The 15,840-nt window shown below is 50.6% G+C and overlaps 1 protein-coding gene across 1 annotated transcript; it reads right to left on the minus strand.

Annotated features, from left to right (window-relative positions):
* Positions 1–881: 881 nt before the first annotated feature.
* On the minus strand, positions 882–15,598 carry LOC135535785 (actin filament-associated protein 1-like 1; the record flags this gene model as incomplete). Its single annotated transcript, XM_064962215.1, has 3 exons — positions 15,449–15,598; positions 1,156–1,239; positions 882–979 (listed from the first exon to the last, which is right to left on the minus strand). Coding segments are annotated over exons 1-3 (306 nt in total), but the record flags the coding sequence as incomplete, so codon positions are not given.
* Between the last annotated feature and the right edge of the window lie 242 nt (positions 15,599–15,840).

Here is a 15,840-nt window from a genome sequence, read left to right on the forward strand (position 1 = left end):
CCTCTCTGTCATCCTCCCTTACAGCCATACCTCTCTGTCATCCTCCCTTACTGCCATACCTCTCTGTTATCCTCCCTTACTGCCATACCTCTCTGTCATCCTCCCTTACTGCCATACCTCTCTGTCATCCTCCCTTACAGCCATACCTCTCTGTCATCCTCCCTTACTGCCATACCTCTCTGTCGTCCTCCCTTACTGCCATACCTCTCTGTCATCCTCCCTTACAGCTATACCTCTCTGTCATCCTCCTTACTGCCATACCTCTCTGTCATCCTCCCTTACTGCCATACCTCTCTGTCATCCTCCCTTACTGCCATACCTCTCTGTCATCCTCCCTTACTGCCATACCTCTCTGTCATCCTCCCTTACTGCCATACCTCTCTGTCATCCTCCCTTACTGCCACACCTCTCTGTCATCCTCCCTTACTGCCATACCTCTCTGTCATCCTTCCTTACTGCCATACCTCTCTGTCATCCTCCCTTACTGCCATACCTCTCTGTCATCCTCCCTTACTGCCATACCTCTCTGTCATCCTCCCTTACTGCCACACCTCTCTGTCATCCTCCCTTACTGCCATACCTCTCCGTCATCCTCCCTTACTGCCATACCTCTCTGTCACCCTCCCTTACTGCCATACCTCTCTGTCATCCTCCCTTACTGCCATACCTCTGTCACCCCCCACACCTTTATGTACAGGGTGATATCACAGCTTATGCTCCACATGGGCCAGCTATGATTTAATTCCAGAGCGTCATTGTTCTTGAGGGGAACGATTCAATGGTGACTAGGATTGATAAACAGTACTTCAGATTCATAGACACACATAAAAACACATGTATGAACACACAGGAACAATAACTGTGTGTTATGCGTAGCTCACCTGTTTTGAGGGTATTGTGTCAGTGTGTGTCTCTGTGTGTGTGTCCTGCTTCTCTTTCCTGTCCTCTGTCATGTCTTTCAGCTCCCCCAGGTCACAGTCTGGACAGAGGTAGAAGACAGTTAAAGGGAAAGTTCAGGATTTTACAACTTGAAGTTAGGCGGTTGCTCACCCTGAAAATGGGCCAGGAGAAACGGTTGTAAAATCTTTAACTTCTCCTTTATTGATGCCCTGCATGTTCAAATAAAGTTAGTACCGCCCCGAGAACCAAACTCACCAAAGGTCTCGAAGAGGGATTCCACAAAGCTGGTGCCGTGTCTGTAGACTGACGTGTTCATGGACAAGTAGTCTGGTCCTGTCACTGAGACAAAACATGCTGTATCAACACACACTATTATATTGTTTGATTTCACTTTATCTGTGAAGTCTCTGTTTACTGTCTGTCTGTTCCTATCTGTCTATCTCTGTCTATATAAGACCAGGGTTCAATTACTATTTGAAATCATTTCGACTTGCCTAATTAGATGAAGGTTAATAAACAAAAAACGTAATAAAATAATAAAATAAATTCAAGCATCTGTGCTTTACTGAGTTTGCCTGTACAAACCCCCTTCCATCTGGCACTCTGGCAGACTAAAGCAAAAGCTTAAAAGTATTTGAACTATTTCAATTAGAAATTGAATCCAGGTCTGGTCTATACCTGTAACTGTCTGTCTGTAGTCTCCTACCTGTGGGCTGTAGCTGTCTGTATGTAGTCTCCTACCTGTGGCTGTAGCTGTCTGTCTGTAGTCTCCTACCTGTGGCTGTAGCTGTCTGTATGTAGTCTCCTAGCTGTGGCTGTAGCTGTCTGTCTGTAGTCTCCTAGCTGTAGCTGTCTGTCTGTAGTCTCCTAGCTGTGGCTGTAGCTGTCTATCTGTAGTCTCCTACCTGTGGGCTGTAGCTGTCTGTATGTAGTCTCCTACCTGTGGCTGTAGCTGTCTGTATGTAGTCTCCTACCTGTGGCTGTAGCTGTCTGTATGTAGTCTCCTACCTGTGGGCTGTAGCTGTCTGTCTGTAGTCTCCTACCTGTGGGCTGTAGCTGTCTGTATGTAGTCTCCTACCTGTGGCTGTAGCTGTCTGTCTGTAGTCTCCTAGCTGTGGCTGTAGCTGTCTGTCTGTAGTCTCCTAGCTGTGGCTGTAGCTGTCTGTCTGTAGTCTCCTACCTGTGGGCTGTAGCTGTCTGTATGTAGTCTACTACCTGTGGCTGTAGCTGTCTGTATGTAGTCTCCTACCTGTGGCTGTAGCTGTCTGTATGTAGTCTCCTACCTGTGGGCTGTAGCTGTCTGTCTGTAGTCTCCTAGCTGTGGCTGTAGCTGTCTGTCTGTAGTCTCCTACCTGTGGGCTGTAGCTGTCTGTATGTAGTCTCCTAGCTGTGGCTGTAGCTGTCTATCTGTAGTCTCCTACCTGTGGGCTGTAGCTGTCTGTATGTAGTATCCTACCTGTGGCTGTAGCTGTCTGTATGTAGTCTCCTACCTGTGGGCTGTAGCTGTCTGTCTGTAGTCTCCTAGCTGTGGCTGTAGCTGTCTGTATGTAGTCTCCTAGCTGTGGCTGTAGCTGTCTGTCTGTAGTCTCCTAGCTGTGGCTGTAGCTGTCTGTCTGTAGTCTCCTAGCTGTGGCTGTAGCTGTCTGTCTGTAGTCTCCTACCTGTGGGCTGTAGCTGTCTGTATGTAGTCTCCTACCTGTGGGCTGTAGCTGTCTGTATGTAGTCTCCTACCTGTGGCTGTAGCTGTCTGTATGTAGTCTCCTACCTGTGGGCTGTAGCTGTCTGTCTGTAGTCTCCTAGCTGTGGCTGTAGCTGTCTGTCTGTAGTCTCCTACCTGTGGGCTGTAGCTGTCTGTATGTAGTCTCCTAGCTGTGGCTGTAGCTGTCTGTATGTAGTCTCCTACCTGTGGGCTGTAGCTGTCTGTATGTAGTCTCCTACCTGTGGCTGTAGCTGTCTGTATGTAGTCTCCTACCTGTGGGCTGTAGCTGTCTGTCTGTAGTCTCCTACCTGTGGCTGTAGCTGTCTGTATGTAGTCTCCTACCTGTGGCTGTAGCTGTCTGTATGTAGTCTCCTACCTGTGGCTGTAGCTGTCTGTCTGTAGTCTCCTACCTGTGGGCTGTAGCTGTCTGTCTGTAGTCTCCTAGCTGTGGCTGTAGCTGTCTGTCTGTAGTCTCCTACCTGTGGGCTGTAGCTGTCTGTATGTAGTCTCCTACCTGTGGCTGTAGCTGTCTGTATGTAGTCTCCTACCTATGGCTGTAGCTGTCTGTCTGTAGTCTCCTACCTGTGGGCTGTAGCTGTCTGTCTGTAGTCTCCAACCTGTGGCTGTAGCTGTCTGTATGTAGTCTCCTACCTATGGCTGTAGCTGTCTGTATGTAGTCTCCTACCTGTGGCTGTAGCTGTCTGTCTGTAGTCTCCTACCTGTGGCTGTAGCTGTCTGTATGTAGTCTCCTACCTATGGCTGTAGCTGTCTGTCTGTAGTCTCCTACCTATGGCTGTAGCTGTCTGTCTGTAGTCTCCTACCTGTGGGCTGTAGCTGTCTGTCTGTAGTCTCCTACCTGTGGCTGTAGCTGTCTGTCTGTAGTCTTCTAGCTGTGGCTGTAGCTGTCTGTCTGTAGTCTCCTAGCTGTGGCTGTAGCTATCTGTATGTAGTCTCCTACCTGTGGGCTGTAGCTGTCTGTATGTAGTCTCCTACCTGTGGGCTGTAGCTGTCTGTCTGTAGTCTCCTACCTGTGGCTGTAGCTGTCTGTCTGTAGTCTCCTACCTATGGCTGTAGCTGTCTGTATGTAGTCTCCTACCTGTGGCTGTAGCTGTCTGTCTGTAGTCTCCTACCTATGGCTGTAGCTGTCTGTATGTAGTCTCCTAGCTGTGGCTGTAGCTGTCTGTCTGTAGTCTCCTACCTGTGGGCTGTAGCTGTCTGTATGTAGTCTCCTACCTGTGGGCTGTAGCTGTCTGTATGTAGTCTCCTACCTATGGCTGTAGCTGTCTGTCTGTAGTCTCCAACCTGTGACTGTAGCTTTCTGTATGTAGTCTCCTACCTGTGGCTGTAGCTGTCTGTCTGTAGTCTCCAACCTGTGGCTGTAGCTGTCTGTATGTAGTCTCCTACCTGTGGCTGTAGCTGTCTGTCTGTAGTCTCCTACCTGTGGCTGTAGCTGTCTGTCTGTAGTCTCCTACCTGTGGGCTGTAGCTGTCTGTCTGTAGTCTCCAACCTGTGGCTGTAGCTGTCTGTCTGTAGTCTCCTACCTGTGGCTGTAGCTGTCTGTCTGTAGTCTCCTACCTGTGGCTGTAGCTGTCTGTCTGTAGTCTCCTACCTATGGCTGTAGCTGTCTGTATGTAGTCTCCTAGCTGTGGCTGTAGCTGTCTGTCTGTAGTCTCCTACCTGTGGGCTGTAGCTGTCTGTATGTAGTCTCCTACCTGTGGGCTGTAGCTGTCTGTATGTAGTCTCCTACCTATGGCTGTAGCTGTCTGTCTGTAGTCTCCAACCTGTGGCTGTAGCTGTCTGTATGTAGTCTCCTACCTGTGGCTGTAGCTGTCTGTCTGTAGTCTCCAACCTGTGGCTGTAGCTGTCTGTATGTAGTCTCCTACCTGTGGCTGTAGCTGTCTGTCTGTAGTCTCCTACCTGTGGCTGTAGCTGTCTGTCTGTAGTCTCCTACCTGTGGGCTGTAGCTGTCTGTCTGTAGTCTCCAACCTGTGGCTGTAGCTGTCTGTCTGTAGTCTCCTACCTGTGGCTGTAGCTGTCTGTCTGTAGTCTCCTACCTGTGGCTGTAGCTGTCTGTATGTAGTCTCCTACCTATGGCTGTAGCTGTCTGTCTGTAGTCTCCTACCTGTGGCTGTAGCTGTCTGTCTGTAGTCTCCTACCTGTGGCTGTAGCTGTCTGTATGTAGTCTCCTACCTATGGCTGTAGCTGTCTGTCTGTAGTCTCCTACCTGTGGGCTGTAGCTGTCTGTCTGTAGTCTCCAACCTGTGGCTGTAGCTGTCTGTATGTAGTCTCCTACCTGTGGCTGTAGCTGTCTGTCTGTAGTCTCCTACCTATGGCTGTAGCTGTCTGTATGTAGTCTCCTACCTGTGGGCTGTAGCTGTCTGTATGTAGTCTCCTAGCTGTGGCTGTAGCTGTCTGTCTGTAGTCTCCTACCTGTGGGCTGTAGCTGTCTGTATGAAGTCTCCTACCTGTGGGCTGTAGCTGTCTGTATGTAGTCTCCTACCTATGGCTGTAGCTGTCTGTCTGTAGTCTCCAACCTGTGGCTGTAGCTGTCTGTATGTAGTCTCCTACCTATGGCTGTAGCTGTCTGTCTGTAGTCTCCTACCTGTGGCTGTAGCTGTCTGTCTGTAGTCTCCTACCTGTGGGCTGTAGCTGTCTGTCTGTAGTCTCCAACCTGTGGCTGTAGCTGTCTGTATGTAGTCTCCTACCTATGGCTGTAGCTGTCTGTCTGTAGTCTCCAACCTGTGGCTGTAGCTGTCTGTATGTAGTCTCCTACCTGTGGGCTGTAGCTGTCTGTCTGTAGTCTCCTACCTGTGGCTGTAGCTGTCTGTCTGTAGTCTCCTACCTGTGGGCTGTAGCTGTCTGTCTGTAGTCTCCAACCTGTGGCTGTACCTGTCTGTATGTAGTCTCCTACCTATGGCTGTAGCTGTCTGTATGTAGTCTCCTACCTATGGCTGTAGCTGTCTGTCTGTAGTCTCCTACCTGTGGGCTGTAGCTGTCTGTCTGTAGTCTCCAACCTGTGGCTGTAGCTGTCTGTATGTAGTCTCCTACCTATGGCTGTAGCTGTCTGTCTGTAGTCTCCTACCTGTGGCTGTAGCTGTCTGTCTGTAGTCTCCTACCTGTGGGCTGTAGCTGTCTGTCTGTAGTCTCCAACCTGTGGCTGTAGCTGTCTGTATGTAGTCTCCTACCTATGGCTGTAGCTGTCTGTCTGTAGTCTCCTACCTGTGGCTGTAGCTGTCTGTCTGTAGTCTCCTACCTGTGGCTGTAGCTGTCTGTATGTAGTCTCCTACCTATGGCTGTAGCTGTCTGTCTGTAGTCTCCCTACCTGTGGGCTGTAGCTGTCTGTCTGTAGTCTCCAACCTGTGGCTGTAGCTGTCTGTCTGTAGTCTCCTACCTGTGGCTGTAGCTGTCTGTATGTAGTCTCCTACCTGTGGCTGTAGCTGTCTGTCTGTAGTCTCCTACCTGTGGGCTGTAGCTGTCTGTCTGTAGTCTCCTACCTGTGGCTGTAGCTGTCTGTCTGTAGTCTCCTAGCTGTGGCTGTAGCTGTCTGTCTGTAGTCTCCAACCTGTGGCTGTAGCTGTCTGTCTGTAGTCTCCTAGCTGTGGCTGTAGCTGTCTGTATGTAGTCTCCTACCTGTGGCTATAGCTGTCTGTATGTAGTCTCCTACCTGTGGGCTGTAGCTGTCTGTATGTAGTCTCCTACCTGTGGGCTGTAGCTGTCTGTATGTAGTCTCCTACCTGTGGGCTGTAGCTGTCGGTATGTAGTCTCCTACCTGTGGGCTGTAGCTGTCTGTATGTAGTCTCCTACCTGTGGGCTGTAGCTGTCTGTATGTAGTCTCCTACCTGTGGCTGTAGCTGTCTGTCTGTAGTCTCCTACCTATGGCTGTAGCTGTCTGTATGTAGTCTCCTACCTGTGGGCTGTAGCTGTCTGTATGTAGTCTCCTAGCTGTGGCTGTAGCTGTCTGTCTGTAGTCTCCTACCTGTGGGCTGTAGCTGTCTGTATGAAGTCTCCTACCTGTGGGCTGTAGCTGTCTGTATGTAGTCTCCTACCTATGGCTGTAGCTGTCTGTCTGTAGTCTCCAACCTGTGGCTGTAGCTGTCTGTATGTAGTCTCCTACCTATGGCTGTAGCTGTCTGTCTGTAGTCTCCTACCTGTGGCTGTAGCTGTCTGTCTGTAGTCTCCTACCTGTGGGCTGTAGCTGTCTGTCTGTAGTCTCCAACCTGTGGCTGTAGCTGTCTGTATGTAGTCTCCTACCTATGGCTGTAGCTGTCTGTCTGTAGTCTCCAACCTGTGGCTGTAGCTGTCTGTATGTAGTCTCCTACCTGTGGGCTGTAGCTGTCTGTCTGTAGTCTCCTACCTGTGGCTGTAGCTGTCTGTCTGTAGTCTCCTACCTGTGGGCTGTAGCTGTCTGTCTGTAGTCTCCAACCTGTGGCTGTACCTGTCTGTATGTAGTCTCCTACCTATGGCTGTAGCTGTCTGTATGTAGTCTCCTACCTATGGCTGTAGCTGTCTGTCTGTAGTCTCCTACCTGTGGGCTGTAGCTGTCTGTCTGTAGTCTCCAACCTGTGGCTGTAGCTGTCTGTATGTAGTCTCCTACCTATGGCTGTAGCTGTCTGTCTGTAGTCTCCTACCTGTGGCTGTAGCTGTCTGTCTGTAGTCTCCTACCTGTGGGCTGTAGCTGTCTGTCTGTAGTCTCCAACCTGTGGCTGTAGCTGTCTGTATGTAGTCTCCTACCTATGGCTGTAGCTGTCTGTCTGTAGTCTCCTACCTGTGGCTGTAGCTGTCTGTCTGTAGTCTCCTACCTGTGGCTGTAGCTGTCTGTATGTAGTCTCCTACCTATGGCTGTAGCTGTCTGTCTGTAGTCTCCTACCTGTGGGCTGTAGCTGTCTGTCTGTAGTCTCCAACCTGTGGCTGTAGCTGTCTGTCTGTAGTCTCCTACCTGTGGCTGTAGCTGTCTGTATGTAGTCTCCTACCTGTGGCTGTAGCTGTCTGTCTGTAGTCTCCTACCTGTGGGCTGTAGCTGTCTGTCTGTAGTCTCCTACCTGTGGCTGTAGCTGTCTGTCTGTAGTCTCCTAGCTGTGGCTGTAGCTGTCTGTCTGTAGTCTCAACCTGTGGCTGTAGCTGTCTGTCTGTAGTCTCCTAGCTGTGGCTGTAGCTGTCTGTATGTAGTCTCCTACCTGTGGCTATAGCTGTCTGTATGTAGTCTCCTACCTGTGGGCTGTAGCTGTCTGTATGTAGTCTCCTACCTGTGGGCTGTAGCTGTCTGTATGTAGTCTCCTACCTGTGGGCTGTAGCTGTCGGTATGTAGTCTCCTACCTGTGGGCTGTAGCTGTCTGTATGTAGTCTCCTACCTGTGGGCTGTAGCTGTCTGTATGTAGTCTCCTACCTATGGCTGTAGCTGTCTGTCTGTAGTCTCCAACCTGTGGCTGTAGCTGTCTGTATGTAGTCTCCTACCTATGGCTGTAGCTGTCTGTCTGTAGTCTCCAACCTGTGGCTGTAGCTGTCTGTATGTAGTCTCCAACCTGTGGCTGTAGCTGTCTGTATGTAGTCTCCTACCTGTGGGCTGTAGCTGTCTGTCTGTAGTCTCCTACCTGTGGGCTGTAGCTGTCTGTCTGTAGTCTCCTACCTGTGGGCTGTAGCTGTCTGTATGTAGTCTCCTACCTGTGGCTGTAGCTGTCTGTCTGTAGTCTCCTACCTGTGGCTGTAGCTGTCTGTCTGTAGTCTCCTACCTATGGCTGTAGCTGTCTGTATGTAGTCTCCTACCTGTGGGCTGTAGCTGTCTGTATGTAGTCTGCTAGCTGTGGCTGTAGCTGTCTGTATGTAGTCTCCTAGCTGTGGCTGTAGCTGTCTGTCTGTAGTCTCCTACCTGTGGGCTGTAGCTGTCTGTATGTAGTCTCCTACCTGTGGGCTGTAGCTGTCTGTATGTAGTCTCCTACCTGTGGGCTGTAGCTGTCTGTATGTAGTCTGCTAGCTGTGGCTGTAGCTGTCTGTATGTAGTCTCCTAGCTGTGGCTGTAGCTGTCTGTATGTAGTCTCCTACCTATGGCTGTAGCTGTCTGTCTGTAGTATCCTACCTGTGGGCTGTAGCTGTCTGTATGTAGTCTCCTAGCTGTGGCTGTAGCTGTCTGTCTGTAGTCTCCTACCTGTGGGCTGTAGCTGTCTGTCTGTAGTCTCCAACCTGTGGCTGTAGCTGTCTGTATGTAGTCTCCTACCTATGGCTGTAGCTGTCTGTCTGTAGTCTCCTACCTGTGGCTGTAGCTGTCTGTCTGTAGTCTCCTACCTGTGGCTGTAGCTGTCTGTATGTAGTCTCCTACCTATGGCTGTAGCTGTCTGTCTGTAGTCTCCTACCTGTGGGCTGTAGCTGTCTGTCTGTAGTCTCCAACCTGTGGCTGTAGCTGTCTGTCTGTAGTCTCCTACCTGTGGCTGTAGCTGTCTGTATGTAGTCTCCTACCTGTGGCTGTAGCTGTCTGTCTGTAGTCTCCTACCTGTGGGCTGTAGCTGTCTGTCTGTAGTCTCCTACCTGTGGCTGTAGCTGTCTGTCTGTAGTCTCCTAGCTGTGGCTGTAGCTGTCTGTCTGTAGTCTCCAACCTGTGGCTGTAGCTGTCTGTCTGTAGTCTCCTAGCTGTGGCTGTAGCTGTCTGTATGTAGTCTCCTACCTGTGGCTATAGCTGTCTGTATGTAGTCTCCTACCTGTGGGCTGTAGCTGTCTGTATGTAGTCTCCTACCTGTGGGCTGTAGCTGTCTGTATGTAGTCTCCTACCTGTGGGCTGTAGCTGTCGGTATGTAGTCTCCTACCTGTGGGCTGTAGCTGTCTGTATGTAGTCTCCTACCTGTGGGCTGTAGCTGTCTGTATGTAGTCTCCTACCTATGGCTGTAGCTGTCTGTCTGTAGTCTCCAACCTGTGGCTGTAGCTGTCTGTATGTAGTCTCCTACCTATGGCTGTAGCTGTCTGTATGTAGTCTCCTACCTGTGGCTGTAGCTGTCTGTATGTAGTCTCCTACCTGTGGGCTGTAGCTGTCTGTATGTAGTCTCCTACCTGTGGCTGTAGCTGTCTGTCTGTAGTCTCCCACCTGTGGCTGTAGCTGTCTGTCTGTAGTCTCCTACCTATGGCTGTAGCTGTCTGTATGTAGTCTCCTACCTGTGGGCTGTAGCTGTCTGTATGTAGTCTGCTAGCTGTGGCTGTAGCTGTCTGTATGTAGTCTCCTAGCTGTGGCTGTAGCTGTCTGTCTGTAGTCTCCTACCTGTGGGCTGTAGCTGTCTGTATGTAGTCTCCTACCTGTGGGCTGTAGCTGTCTGTATGTAGTCTCCTACCTGTGGGCTGTAGCTGTCTGTATGTAGTCTGCTAGCTGTGGCTGTAGCTGTCTGTATGTAGTCTCCTAGCTGTGGCTGTAGCTGTCTGTATGTAGTCTCCTACCTATGGCTGTAGCTGTCTGTCTGTAGTATCCTACCTGTGGGCTGTAGCTGTCTGTATGTAGTCTCCTAGCTGTGGCTGTAGCTGTCTGTCTGTAGTCTCCTACCTGTGGGCTGTAGCTGTCTGTATGTAGTCTCCTAGCTGTGGCTGTAGCTGTCTGTATGTAGTCTCCTACCTATGGCTGTAGCTGTCTGTCTGTAGTATCCTACCTGTGGGCTGTAGCTGTCTGTATGTAGTCTCCTAGCTGTGGCTGTAGCTGTCTGTCTGTAGTCTCCTACCTGTGGGCTGTAGCTGTCTGTCTGTAGTCTCCAACCTGTGGCTGTAGCTGTCTGTATGTAGTCTCCTACCTATGGCTGTAGCTGTCTGTCTGTAGTCTCCTACCTGTGGCTGTAGCTGTCTGTCTGTAGTCTCCTACCTGTGGCTGTAGCTGTCTGTATGTAGTCTCCTACCTATGGCTGTAGCTGTCTGTCTGTAGTCTCCTACCTGTGGGCTGTAGCTGTCTGTCTGTAGTCTCCAACCTGTGGCTGTAGCTGTCTGTCTGTAGTCTCCTACCTGTGGCTGTAGCTGTCTGTATGTAGTCTCCTACCTGTGGCTGTAGCTGTCTGTCTGTAGTCTCCTACCTGTGGGCTGTAGCTGTCTGTCTGTAGTCTCCTACCTGTGGCTGTAGCTGTCTGTCTGTAGTCTCCTAGCTGTGGCTGTAGCTGTCTGTCTGTAGTCTCCAACCTGTGGCTGTAGCTGTCTGTCTGTAGTCTCCTAGCTGTGGCTGTAGCTGTCTGTATGTAGTCTCCTACCTGTGGCTATAGCTGTCTGTATGTAGTCTCCTACCTGTGGGCTGTAGCTGTCTGTATGTAGTCTCCTACCTGTGGGCTGTAGCTGTCTGTATGTAGTCTCCTACCTGTGGGCTGTAGCTGTCGGTATGTAGTCTCCTACCTGTGGGCTGTAGCTGTCTGTATGTAGTCTCCTACCTGTGGGCTGTAGCTGTCTGTATGTAGTCTCCTACCTATGGCTGTAGCTGTCTGTCTGTAGTCTCCAACCTGTGGCTGTAGCTGTCTGTATGTAGTCTCCTACCTATGGCTGTAGCTGTCTGTCTGTAGTCTCCAACCTGTGGCTGTAGCTGTCTGTATGTAGTCTCCAACCTGTGGCTGTAGCTGTCTGTATGTAGTCTCCTACCTGTGGGCTGTAGCTGTCTGTCTGTAGTGTCCTACCTGTGGGCTGTAGCTGTCTGTCTGTAGTCTCCTACCTGTGGGCTGTAGCTGTCTGTATGTAGTCTCCTACCTGTGGCTGTAGCTGTCTGTCTGTAGTCTCCCACCTGTGGCTGTAGCTGTCTGTCTGTAGTCTCCTACCTATGGCTGTAGCTGTCTGTATGTAGTCTCCTACCTGTGGGCTGTAGCTGTCTGTATGTAGTCTGCTAGCTGTGGCTGTAGCTGTCTGTATGTAGTCTCCTAGCTGTGGCTGTAGCTGTCTGTCTGTAGTCTCCTACCTGTGGGCTGTAGCTGTCTGTATGTAGTCTCCTACCTGTGGGCTGTAGCTGTCTGTATGTAGTCTCCTACCTGTGGGCTGTAGCTGTCTGTATGTAGTCTGCTAGCTGTGGCTGTAGCTGTCTGTATGTAGTCTCCTAGCTGTGGCTGTAGCTGTCTGTATGTAGTCTCCTACCTATGGCTGTAGCTGTCTGTCTGTAGTATCCTACCTGTGGGCTGTAGCTGTCTGTATGTAGTCTCCTAGCTGTGGCTGTAGCTGTCTGTCTGTAGTCTCCTACCTGTGGGCTGTAGCTGTCTGTATGTAGTCTCCTACCTGTGGCTGTAGCTATCTGTATGTAGTCTCCTACCTGTGGCTGTAGCTGTCTGTCTGTAGTCTCCTACCTGTGGGCTGTAGCTGTCTGTATGTAGTCTCCTACCTGTGGCTGTAGCTATCTGTATGTAGTCTCCTACCTGTGGCTGTAGCTATCTGTATGTAGTCTCCTACCTGTGGGCTGTAGCTGTCTGTATGTAGTCTCCTACCTGTGGCTGTAGCTGTCTGTATGTAGTCTCCTACCTGTGGCTGTAGCTGTCTGTATGTAGTCTCCTACCTGTGGCTGTAGCTGTCTGTATGTAGTCTCCTACCTGTGGGCTGTAGCTGTCTGTATGTAGTCTGCTAGCTGTGGCTGTAGCTATCTGTATGTAGTCTCCTACCTGTGGGCTGTAGCTGTCTGTATGTAGTCTCCTACCTGTGGCTGTAGCTGTCTGTATGTAGTCTCCTACCTGTGGCTGTAGCTGTCTGTATGTAGTCTCCTACCTGTGGGCTGTAGCTGTCTGTATGTAGTCTGCTAGCTGTGGCTGTAGCTGTCTGTATGTAGTCTCCTACCTGTGGCTGTAGCTGTCTGTATGTAGTCTCCTACCTGTGGGCTGTAGCTGTCTGTCTGTAGTCTCCTACCTGTGGGCTGTAGCTGTCTGTATGTAGTCTCCTACCTGTGGCTGTAGCTGTCTGTATGTAGTCTCCTACCTGTGGGCTGTAGCTGTCTGTATGTAGTCTCCTACCTGTGGGCTGTAGCTGTCTGTATGTAGTCTCCTACCTGTGGGCTGTAGCTGTCTGTATGTAGTCTCCTACCTATGGCTGTAGCTGTCTGTCTGTAGTCTCAACCTGTGGCTGTAGCTGTCTGTATGTAGTCTCCTACCTATGGCTGTAGCTGTCTGTCTGTAGTCTCCAACCTGTGGCTGTAGCTGTCTGTATGTAGTCTCCAACCTGTGGCTGTAGCTGTCTGTATGTAGTCTCCTACCTGTGGGCTGTAGCTGTCTGTCTGTAGTGTCCTACCTGTGGGCTGTAGCTGTCTGTCTGTAGTCTCCTACCTGTGGGCTGTAGCTGTCTGTATGTAGTCTCCTACCTGTGGCTGTAGCTGTCTGTCTGTAGTCTCCCACCTGTGGCTGTAGCTGTCTGTCTGTAGTCTCCTACCTATGGCTGTAGCTGTCTGTATGTAGTCTCCTACCTGTGGGCTGTAGCTGTCTGTATGTAGTCTGCTAGCTGTGGCTGTAGCTGTCTGTATGTAGTCTCCTAGCTGTGGCTGTAGCTGTCTGTCTGTAGTCTCCTACCTGTGGGCTGTAGCTGTCTGTATGTAGTCTCCTACCTGTGGGCTGTAGCTGTCTGTATGTAGTCTCCTACCTGTGGGCTGTAGCTGTCTGTATGTAGTCTGCTAGCTGTGGCTGTAGCTGTCTGTATGTAGTCTCCTAGCTGTGGCTGTAGCTGTCTGTATGTAGTCTCCTACCTATGGCTGTAGCTGTCTGTCTGTAGTATCCTACCTGTGGGCTGTAGCTGTCTGTATGTAGTCTCCTAGCTGTGGCTGTAGCTGTCTGTCTGTAGTCTCCTACCTGTGGGCTGTAGCTGTCTGTATGTAGTCTCCTACCTGTGGCTGTAGCTATCTGTATGTAGTCTCCTACCTGTGGCTGTAGCTGTCTGTCTGTAGTCTCCTACCTGTGGGCTGTAGCTGTCTGTATGTAGTCTCCTACCTGTGGCTGTAGCTATCTGTATGTAGTCTCCTACCTGTGGCTGTAGCTATCTGTATGTAGTCTCCTACCTGTGGGCTGTAGCTGTCTGTATGTAGTCTCCTACCTGTGGCTGTAGCTGTCTGTATGTAGTCTCCTACCTGTGGCTGTAGCTGTCTGTATGTAGTCTCCTACCTGTGGCTGTAGCTGTCTGTATGTAGTCTCCTACCTGTGGGCTGTAGCTGTCTGTATGTAGTCTGCTAGCTGTGGCTGTAGCTATCTGTATGTAGTCTCCTACCTGTGGGCTGTAGCTGTCTGTATGTAGTCTCCTACCTGTGGCTGTAGCTGTCTGTATGTAGTCTCCTACCTGTGGCTGTAGCTGTCTGTATGTAGTCTCCTACCTGTGGGCTGTAGCTGTCTGTATGTAGTCTGCTAGCTGTGGCTGTAGCTGTCTGTATGTAGTCTCCTACCTGTGGCTGTAGCTGTCTGTATGTAGTCTCCTACCTGTGGGCTGTAGCTGTCTGTCTGTAGTCTCCTACCTGTGGGCTGTAGCTGTCTGTATGTAGTCTCCTACCTGTGGCTGTAGCTGTCTGTATGTAGTCTCCTACCTGTGGGCTGTAGCTGTCTGTATGTAGTCTCCTACCTGTGGGCTGTAGCTGTCTGTATGTAGTCTCCTACCTGTGGCTGTAGCTGTCTGTCTGTAGTCTCCTACCTGTGGGCTGTAGCTATCTGTATGTAGTCTCCTACCTGTGGGCTGTAGCTATCTGTATGTAGTCTCCTACCTGTGGGCTGTAGCTGTCTGTATGTAGTCTCCTACCTGTGGCTGTAGCTGTCTGTATGTAGTCTCATACCTGTGGGCTGTAGCTGTCTGTATGTAGTCTCCTACCTGTGGCTGTAGCTGTCTGTATGTAGTCTCCTACCTGTGGCTGTAGCTATCTGTATGTAGTCTCCTACCTGTGGGCTGTAGCTGTCTGTATGTAGTCTCCTACCTGTGGCTGTAGCTGTCTGTATGTAGTCTCCTACCTGTGGCTGTAGCTGTCTGTATGTAGTCTCCTACCTGTGGGCTGTAGCTGTCTGTATGTAGTCTGCTAGCTGTGGCTGTAGCTGTCTGTATGTAGTCTCCTACCTGTGGCTGTAGCTGTCTGTATGTAGTCTCCTACCTGTGGGCTGTAGCTGTCTGTCTGTAGTCTCCTACCTGTGGGCTGTAGCTGTCTGTATGTAGTCTCCTACCTGTGGCTGTAGCTGTCTGTATGTAGTCTCCTACCTGTGGGCTGTAGCTGTCTGTATGTAGTCTCCTACCTGTGGGCTGTAGCTGTCTGTATGTAGTCTCCTACCTGTGGCTGTAGCTGTCTGTCTGTAGTCTCCTACCTGTGGGCTGTAGCTATCTGTATGTAGTCTCCTACCTGTGGGCTGTAGCTATCTGTATGTAGTCTCCTACCTGTGGGCTGTAGCTGTCTGTATGTAGTCTCCTACCTGTGGCTGTAGCTGTCTGTATGTAGTCTCATACCTGTGGGCTGTAGCTGTCTGTATGTAGTCTCCTACCTGTGGCTGTAGCTATCTGTATGTAGTCTCCTACCTGTGGCTGTAGCTGTCTGTATGTAATCTCCTACCTGTGGCTGTAGCTGTCTGTATGTAGTCTCCTACCTGTGGGCTGTAGCTGTCTGTCTGTAGTCTCCTACCTGTGGGCTGTAGCTGTCTGTATGTAGTCTCCTACCTGTGGCTGTAGCTGTCTGTATGTAGTCTCCTACCTGTGGGCTGTAGCTGTCTGTATGTAGTCTCCTACCTGTGGCTGTAGCTGTCTGTATGTAGTCTCCTACCTGTGGCTGTAGCTGTCTGTCTGTAGTCTCCTACCTGTGGGCTGTAGCTATCTGTATGTAGTCTCCTACCTGTGGGCTGTAGCTATCTGTATGTAGTCTCCTACCTGTGGGCTGTAGCTGTCTGTATGTAGTCTCCTACCTGTGGCTGTAGCTGTCTGTATGTAGTCTCCTACCTGTGGGCTGTAGTTGTTTCAGCAGGTTCCTAACAGAGGTCTTCTTCTCCTCAGTATGAAAGCTCAGAGTCTCGTTGTCCAGCAGCTTCAGCAGAACGTTGAGCTCCGTCACCAGGACATCCATCGCTAAGGAAGGGGTTGGAGATTAGAGGTCAGAAGTTACTGGTCAGGGAGGGAGAGGACAGAGGTCAATCGACCCAGACTAAACAACTTTCTGTTTCTGTCAACAAATATAGACACGTACGCATACCCATGCATCCCTCTCTCACTCTCTCTCTCTCTCTGGTCTATCTCTGTCTCCCCTCATCTCTGTCTTTGTCTCTCCCCCCCATCTCTCTGTCTCTCTCAGGGGTAGGGGAAACCCAGTACTGCACTTACATACATCCAATACG

This window comes from Oncorhynchus masou, unplaced genomic scaffold, assembly GCF_036934945.1.
Source record: "Oncorhynchus masou masou isolate Uvic2021 unplaced genomic scaffold, UVic_Omas_1.1 unplaced_scaffold_5157, whole genome shotgun sequence".
NCBI lineage: Eukaryota > Metazoa > Chordata > Actinopteri > Salmoniformes > Salmonidae > Oncorhynchus > Oncorhynchus masou.